The sequence below is a fragment of the Echinops telfairi genome, unplaced genomic scaffold (genome assembly GCF_000313985.2).
Source record: "Echinops telfairi isolate 266 unplaced genomic scaffold, ASM31398v2 ScPeMD7_7469;HRSCAF=8507_1, whole genome shotgun sequence".
Classification (NCBI taxonomy): domain Eukaryota; kingdom Metazoa; phylum Chordata; class Mammalia; order Afrosoricida; family Tenrecidae; genus Echinops; species Echinops telfairi.
The window spans coordinates 112,730,951-112,740,133 of record NW_022111373.1 but is presented as its reverse complement, the minus strand read 5'-3'; the positions used below and the strand labels follow the sequence as shown (position 1 = coordinate 112,740,133).

The 9,183-nt window shown below is 51.7% G+C and overlaps 1 protein-coding gene across 1 annotated transcript in view; it reads left to right on the top strand.

The window, feature by feature from the left end:
* Positions 1-9,183, top strand: part of LOC101644087 (pikachurin) — a 208,645-nt gene that overhangs the window by 178,933 nt on the left and 20,529 nt on the right. Inside the window, exons 13-15 of the mRNA XM_045285255.1 lie at positions 3,867-3,879; positions 4,426-4,551; positions 5,961-6,204. Of these exons, the coding sequence (XP_045141190.1) occupies positions 3,867-3,879; positions 4,426-4,551; positions 5,961-6,204 (383 nt within the window). The remainder of the gene's footprint in view (positions 1-3,866; positions 3,880-4,425; positions 4,552-5,960; positions 6,205-9,183) is intronic.

Below are 9,183 nucleotides of genomic sequence, written 5' to 3'. Positions count from 1 at the left end.
TAGCCAGGAGCAGCCCTGGTAGCACGGTGGTTAAAGTACTCAGCTGCTAACTGCAAGCCTGAGCATTAGCCTCAACTGCGAGAGAAAGAGGTGGCAGTCTGCTTGCCTAAAGAGTTGCAGCATTGGAAACCCCCTGGGGCAGGCAATTCTATGCTGTCCTAGTAGATCACTGTGAGTTGAAACCGACTCAATGGCAATAGGTTTGCAGCCATGTATTCTAGAACTCTAAAACCCACGTCACGATCCAAGTTGTGGCTTGGTCTAAGACTGGAAATGTCCCCAGTTAATTCCTTGCAAGTAGACAGGTGAGCCGGACAAGGAAGGGGTACAGGTTAGCCCACATCCCCACGTCATCACTAGAATCACGTTTGAAGCCCCAAACGCATCTCGTGTCCAGTTCAAAGTCTACCATCAATTAGTCAGGACTGGAAAGAGAAAGTTATTGGGTGCCCAGTAGGGTATGCTGTCTGCTCAGCTGGCATTGGCTACCTCCTTTCCACTTGGAGACATTCCAAAACCCTCCCTCTGGAAAACACAGTCCATGGTAACCAGGGATTTCAAGTCCCAGTGGGACAGTGTCTTAAAGAAAAGTATGGCTAGACAGAAACCACTAGCACTAGACCCTACAGCTTAATCATGTCCCTTAGCAAACTTTGGTTTCCTTTGGCTTTGATTGTGTATAACGTGGCTCGGTTTTCCTCTCTCTTCAAGGGCCAGTACAGTAAAATCACCTTCCGGACGCCTCTCTATCTTGGTGGCATTCCCAGTGCTTACTGGCTGGTCAGAGCAACGGGAACGAACCAAGGCTTTCAGGGGTGTGTGCAGTCACTCACAGTTAATGGGAAGAGAATCGACCTGAGGCCCTGGCCCCTGGGCAAAGTGCTCAGTGGAGCTGATGTGGGTAAGTGGCCGCACAGTGGACTGCGATGTGATTTCCCGCTCAGACCAGGGCGGTGCCTGTCTCCTTGGGTTGCAATTCCAAGTGGCTGCTTAATGTAGCATTTCAGGACAGGGTGGATGCAAGGGGTGAGGTTGGTCCTTGGTCTGAAGGCCAAGGTGTGGTAAGTCATAGGGTACCGGAGACCCTTGGCTGTGTCCTGCAGTAGCCTTGAGTCTCTCCATGACAAAGACATGGTCGCATTGGACAAAACTATAGGCAAGTTCATCCTTTTCTCCATAGACCTTCTCCAAGGAAAAAGTCAACCCAGTGATGCTTGAAGAGCTTTCATCTGTGCCCCGCTTCTGAAAGAAACGGCTAAACTCACATTTCTGGCCTTGTTGCCAACGGCTTTCTCATATGCCCTCTCCTCAAGCCGTCACACGGAACCTAGGAGGTTTCCGGTACTCTTATACCCAGTTTGCAGATGAAGAAACGGCATGGTGAACGTTTTCTAACGGCAGGCAGAGCTCAGAGTGTGTTTCAATCATGAAGGATGTTGGTTTCTCCCTTAAAGCAGTGCCTTGTCCCAGGGTCGGCTACTTTGGTGGCCTGCTGGCAGCAGAACTCTCGGTTGATGCTTCTGCCGTTGCCTTTGTTCTTGCTCATCATCACGAATAAATGGCATCGCACCCCTGAATGTCGCAGCCTTGCATGGCATGGTTCTTGGCAAATAAGGACAAAAATAAGGCAGGACTCTTTCTGGAGTTTCTTTACCCACCACTCCAGCCCCCAAATATTATTTCGAAAGACGGGGAGTCACTCGCTGCCTCAGTTCTCTTCTTAGCATGTTTCCCTCTGCTTTCTCACACTTCAGTCCATTCTGCTCCCCACTCTGCCATCAGAGCTAGGGCTCAATCCTCATGACCTCACCTGCCTTTTGGTTTGGTTCATTTTCTAGCTAATATCGGTTGAACCACTGCCATATGCATACACTAATCCAATCACGTACTCGGTTAAACTTCCCAAGAATCCTATGAAATGGGTACTCTGCCTAGCTGTAGGTTACCGATGAGAACTCTCAACACAGAACACTTAAGGGACTTGTCCAAGATCACTCTGGTGGTAATCGGTATGCCCGCAGCCCGCAGCCTGCCATTCTCACCACTGCATCTGCTGCACCAGAGGCTCCCAGGTTGGCCTCTGATGGCTTCCCTACACCTTGCCCATTCCTACAGGTATTGCTGGAACGACGGCAGATAAAGGTCACTGCAAAGGAAAAGAATACTATCTGTGTCTTATTCCCCATGATAATGTTTTCTCTCTCAAATGGGTCCTGGAGCCAGTGCAACTGAGTCCAGCACAGATAAAACAATGGCCCGCTGTGTCGGACAATGTCCCCAAAGTCCTTCTTCTGGAATGTCTTTGATGAATCAGAACACCCGAACCAGCATCTCACCAAGAGTCTCATCCGGTAGCTAAGAATCCGAACTCTGAAGGCAGGCTGCATGGAATTGGCAAGTCAAGTCACCATTCGGCTTCCTGACAGCTATCTATAAATAGTACCTACCTCTAGGGTTGTTTTGTGAGAACACATTCTGGAACAGATAAAGTCCTTAGAATCGACTCTTGGACAGGATTGCAGTGATGCAACTATGTGCTATCAGTATGGTTATGTTCCGGACTCTCCCTGAGAGGCAGGGAACAGATAGATGGCTTCTTCTCTTTCCACTGACCTGATGGGGCATTGACTCTTTCCACAAACCTGTCTTTTCAGGACATTGACCGGCAAGATAGATCTGGTCATTTCAAGGCTGCATGGTCACTTATGAAGGTAGTTCAGACGTCTCAGAGTTGAGTTAGAACCGATTTCGGCCCGTTGGTTAAAATTCTAGCACAGTGGAATCCTAAACACTCCGTGAAGCCGATGGCACCCGGATGCATTGATGGGGTCATTCCATTTCTCTGTGTGCTTTCAGGGTGGGTGCTGGTCACCTGGCCTTTGTCCTTCCCCCTGGGCTCCAAGAACAGCACTGGTTATCCTTCCTCCACCTTCCCATTCGCTTCCCTCCGTACTGTTGTTGCTAGTAGCCAGGGAGTCAGCCCCTGACTCAAGCACACACCAGGCACCCCTGCCTGCTGCTGCACCATCCCCACAAGAGGCCGCCGATCAGACGACTGTACTCCATAGTGTTTTCTTCCGCTGACTTTCAGAAGTATACCGTCCGGTATACTTCCTGCTCAGCCATAGAAACGTGCAACCCGCCACTGACAAATGGGTGATGGTTGTGCGTGAGCTGTGATGTCTGGGGATTGAATCCATGTCCCCCAGACAGAAGGTGAGAATCCTACCACTGAGCCACCAGGTAGGTCACCCTGCACTGCCCCCTCCTTTGTCTTCGTCCTCCTGAGCTGCGAGTTCTCCAAGGAGAAATGCGATCTCTGGGTTCAGGCAAACAGCAGTGGGTCTCCAATGAAGCTGCAGGCTTCCACGAGAGGGTGACAAGAGTTTCCGAGTCATGGTCCCCCCCATGCGACACCTGGAAGGTGACATCACCACCTGCAACCACGTTTTCTCGTCCACACCTCACGGTCCCTGCCAAACTTGGGCTTAGTTCTCAGAGGGCACTTCCCTTCCTCAACGCTTTCCGATTCCACTCTTGCTTCAGCCTGTTCGTGGCTCTGGCCTCTCTCCTCCCCTTGTGCTTCCTTCCCAGAAGAAGAGTTTAGCACTCCTTCAGGAGGTACTGGGTCAGATTGTGTCTAATCTAGCTTGAGACACAGATCGGGATCAGGAGCTCATCGGAGCAGAAGACAAACCACGCAGGAAATGCCCGTTTTGTCCTACGTTTTGTTTTGTTTCATGTTATGAAATGTGCTTGGAACTGACCAAGGGCATCCTGGGGCTTCTCTGGTGGGTTTGGAAAAGAGAGCTAACCAATCTGATGTGGGGCTTTTGCCACACGAGCCTCAGGGTCCCTCCTAAAAGTGTAACTTTGGAGGTAACAAGAGGGCCGATGGAACCCTGAGCTTCTGACTCCCCTCCCACTCCTGACAGGGGACAGTGGCTCAGGCCACTCCACAAGCTTAGACAAGGCTGCTTAGTTCCACCAGGGCTTAGCTTGCTGGCCTCAACTTTGGACCCACAAGGCAAAAAGGCCACACTGGAGCTAGTAGGGCTGGCACACATTCGAGCACTTGAAGCACAGGTGACATTAGAGAGATTGCAAAGACTCTCGAGGGAACAAGAGAGGGGTGAACAAAAGGGGAAACAACTGAGTCATCCCGTCAGTGGCCCCACTTTGTGCTTGCTTTCCGGGGTCTGCCATGTTTTGACAAGTCTAGGTGGCTCTCCTTGAAGGGACCCCGAATTAAATGAAAAGGAAAACAGGGTCACGTATCCTGCAGGTGGGCTCACAGTTGTGCCCTCCGGATACCAACCAAGCTGCCTATGTGTGTGTGCGGCAGGGGGAGCGGGTGAGGGGGCTGGCCCCATCGGCATGCGGACGCTTTGGTGAGTGGCTTCCTGTCCCCCGCTCTATGTTTAGGGGAGTGCAGCAGCGGCGTCTGCGATGAAGCCTTGTGCATCAACGGCGGCACCTGCACGGCAGTCAACGCGGACTCCTACATTTGCCTCTGTCCCCTTGGCTTCAGGGGGCGACACTGTGAAGACGGTGAGCAACATGCAAGTTCATGGTTATTCCTGTCTGCGTGGCCCTTCCACCTGGAGGCATTTCCCATCAGTGCAGTATAGTGGGTTACTAACTAGCAGTCGGGGCTGCTAACTACAAGGCAGCCATTTGAAGCCACCAGCTGCCCCCGGGGAGAAAGATGAGGCTTTCTACTTCCGTAATGATGTACAGCCTCGGAAAGCCGCAAGGATAGTTTTGCTCTGTCTTATGGGCTCACTGTGAGTCGGAATCAACTCAATGGCAGGGAGGCGGAGTTTATACAGTGTGGTAGGACCGATGTCACCTTGTCGAAAGGGACACGAGAATCCCTGTGACTGGGTTGGAGGGTCTCTAATGCCAAAGCATTGAACTCCAAATGCCATCGTTTTAACATGCATGCGAGCTTAGCAAGCACAGGGACTTGCTGGCCCTCCAATAACGTTGAAACTCACTTGTGAGGTTTGTGTGAAACTGAGTGAAGAAGCAAGTCAAGCCCCTGGTCTTAGGGGAGCCGACAGATTTGGAGAAGAACTTGGGAAGCGGTGTAAAGGCGTTCATTGCCATCCGAGACTGTGTGGCACTGCCAGGGGGCCGAGACCAGCACCTTACAGTGAACTTCCCATAGTGGGGATTTAACAAACTCACATAGGTAGAAACACATCAAGCGGTTAAATAAACAACATGAACGGATCTTGAAGGATCAAGAGAAATATTCACCCAGTGATGGCACTCACAGGATCATTTGTCTTCTAGCTGGCCTGCTGAATTGGCCCACCTGGGCCCGTGCCTTGATGACAGAAGGCACACAGTCACTGAAAATCTAAGAGCTTCGGGAGAGCCAGCCATGGCTGAGCATGCTCCAACTCTTCTGGGACCCTGAAACCAAAATCAAAAGAGAACTGTTGCTAAGACAGGCCAAGCTCAACCGACCCCTCCACTAGTGATTAAATGTGGATGTGACATGCATCCTGCTTTCAAAACCATTGTATCATCTCAAATTTCAAAGTACCTAGTAAAATGTCTAGAAGTCACAGTACACCAAAGCTGACAGAGACATGGCGCGTGGAGTGAGGCTGTGCCCCTCCATATACCCTTGGCCTGCATCCTGTCCCATTACCACCAAATGATCCTTGTTGGTGCGTGTTGTTGAGTTGATTCTGACGCAAAGTGACCCCCAGGGACAGAGGACAAGTGCCTGTTGGGGTTTTCTTGGCTGTAATCTTACCTATGGAAACAGGTCCCCCGGCCTTACTTCCATGGGGAGGGTTGAATTTGCCAGCCGAGTGCTTGGGTCACAGGGCAGCTAGAGAATGGAGATTATCTCTGGACCCATCAGGAAAGCCACGTGGCTGCAGGTGCACAACTAGCCAGTGTCTGCCAGAGCGATGACTGACACACACTTATCTCCCCAGCTTTCACCCTGGCCGTTCCTCAATTCAGAGCATCCCTGAGATCCTACGCAGCGACCCCCTGGCCCCTGGAGCCTCAGCACTACCTCTCCTTCATGGAGTTTGAAATCACATTCCGGCCCGACTCGGGAGAAGGTGTCCTCCTCTACAGCTACGACATGGGCAGCAAAGACTTCCTGTCCATCAACATGGCCGGGAGCCACGTGGAGTTCCGCTTTGACTGTGGCTCGGGAACTGGAGTGCTCAGGTGAGGCTAACACGGTCCAGAAACTTCCAAAAGCCAAACAGTGGGCACTTTGCAAAAAAAAAAAAGACCCAATCACCCTCCCCACAGCTCTCCCTCTTTCTATTTCTGCTCCACCTTGATCTTTTCTGAAGCCTGTCTTGATTCCAACACCATGAGGTGGTTGGTGTGTGCTTGCAGGCAAATGTTTCTTTGTTTTAATCAGGGAATTTTATCCAGCGGGTAATCGGCTCCGCTTTAAGTCTTGGAAAACGGGCTTGTTTCTAATGGGGACAGGGCCTGGAGGTGTTGTAATGTGGAGAAACTGGATCTATGGCAAGTTACCGGCATCTCGCGCACAGCTTCACAGAGCAGGTGCTTCCACAAATAGAAGTCAACTAGTACCAGAGCACCCTTTGCTTTTCAACCATTAACCAGAAAGGCCCTTGGGGGCCACACTTCAGATTGTTAACGTTCCCCTTGTCCTCTCTTCTTGCATAAACCCACACTGATCCTGTGGCCCGTCGCTGAGTAGGTTGGGAATCATAGCTGATAGGGGCGCCATGATTCCTCTGAGCCCCCCACCCCCACACCCCTTCCCAGTGGACTCGAAGCACTTCCCCCAGTCTGCCACCAGGGGACTCCGTTTCTTTGATGTTGTTGGTGTTAAGTGCTGTGGCGTAGGTGCCAACTGATAGCAACAGAACATCGCAGGTCCTGTGCCACCCTCTCAATCACGGCTATGTGCGAAGCCATCGCTGCAGCTGTGCCAATCCATGTCACTGAGGTCTCCCACCCCATCTCACTGTCCTCCTATTTTTACTTGAGAGGAACCAGGTATTTCGTTACTGTCCTTGGGGAAGTCTGCTACACAAGACCTCTTTAAAGGGCTGAAAAGGACGGCTGTGACTTGGAGAACGAAGGTGCACCCGGCCCCAGGCCTGGCATGTTCGGTCACCTCGTGTGCAGGTGGAAGGTGGACGATGAATAAGGAAGACGGAAGAAGAAGCAATGCCTTTGTATGACGGTGCTGGAGAATGACGACGGGAGTCCCGCGGACTGCCAAAGGAACAAACAGACCTGTCTTGGAAGGAACATTGCCAGGATGTTCCTTAAAGGCAAGGGTGACGAGGCTTTGGCTCCTGTCGTTCGGACGTGTTGTCAGGAGAGACCAGTCCTTGGGGGAGGACCTCATGCTTGGTAGACTAGAAGGGCAGTGAAAGAGAGGAAGACCCTCACCAAGGCGGCGCGACCCAGTGGCTGCGACAATGGGCTCACACAGAAGAACAACTGAGAGGGTGGGCGGGACAGGGCAGTTTCGTTCCATGGTACACGGGGCGCGGCGAGTCAGCAATGAGTCGGCGGCACCTAACAGGAGCAGCTATTTGGTGGGACCTCTGATAGGGTAGCGTAGTGGGCTGTGCAGCACGCTGCTAACCACACCGTCTGCCATTTGAAATGCCCAGTCTTTCCTGGGGGCAAGAGAAGGCCGCCTGTCCTCTTGAAGTTTCAGTCTCGGGAAACCCAGAGAAGCAGTTCTACACTGCCCTTTCGGCTCACTAGCACCCAGAATGGACTCCGTAGCAGTGGGTTGTTTTGTTTATTTGTTTGTTTTAGTTTTTTTAGCTACAGTGCAGGCAAAAGCACCCACCTGACGAGATTTCCTCTTTTAGGGAGCTTGACAGTCACCAGTCAGGGAGGCAGACACAGGCCCTGCAGGAGCTAAGCCGGCTGTGTGTGTGTGTGCGTTCTTTATGAGTGGTTCAGGGGTTCTGCTCCTTGTAAAGTGACCCAGCTGCAGACCAGAAGACCCCTGAGACCAGCCCCCCACCCCCACCCCATGTGTTAGAGGAAAATGGCAGGGTTTTCCAGAAGCAGAGCTCCTGAGATGTTCCTGAGTAGATCACACTTTGTCGGCAGCCAGTGAGGTAAGCGGGGCCCCACCCGCGTGTAAGGCATTGGCTGCTGTCTGCAGAGCTGGTTCTGAACAGCCAGACAACTTTTCTCCTGCTGCTGGTTTGTATTTTCAATGCACTCAGCAGATCCATCGTTCCCGCCCGCGAGGCAGCGTCTGTGGAGTGCCCCGCCGCATGCAGTTGGTAGGGCTGATATTTGCCTTATTTCTCAGGACCTCCTGCTTCTCACTGGGTTTCCTCCCCGGTGGTTTTAACTCCCATCCCATGGTCCACCCAGCTCCTGCAGACGTGCTCCGTGTTCATACACACGTCCAATTCTCCTCTCTGGAGCCTGGAGCACATGTTTTTCTCAGTAAAGCCCGACAGCCAGAAGTAGGTCATTTTGGTGTTTTGTGGGTTTGGGTTTTGTTCTCAGAGAATGATGAGCTCTACTCTAATCATGTTTTCGACTACTGTCCTGCCGTTTCTAGAAAGCGAGTGTGGGTGAGATGTGGCGATCACGCCTTGTCCCTAACAGTTAACCATTTCCCATGGCCTCTGGGAAGTGCTCTTCGAATTAAACCCCTGCTGTCGAGTTGGTTCCAACTTGCAGAGAACCTGGATGGGGTTTCTGAAGTCCTCTGTCTTTATGGGAGCAGACAGCCTCATGTTTCTCCCACAGAACAGATGGTGAGTTCGAACTGCCAACCTTTCAGCAAGTAGCAAAGAACACTTCATCCACAGCATCATCAGGACTCCTTGCTCACAGCATTCAGTTTCAACCATTTTTAAAGAGAACAACTAGTTTTTGTGCCCCATTGTTTTGCCACACAGCAACGACAACCCCCACCTGGGGGGACGGACACTCATTTTCGCATGCGCTGTCTATACTCATCAGACAGCTAACCACAAGGTGGGCAATTCAAACCCACCAGTCACTCCCAGATAAAGTGGGGGCTGTCTGTTCTTGCAGCCGCAGAAAGGCCACGACTTCGGGTCACTACAAGCTGGACTCCACTGGTTGGCAGTGTGTTTTTGTTTTGTGTGTGTGTTTATGGAAACACCACCTACATCTCAACACAACTTTGGTGAGTCAAGTGAGTCCATT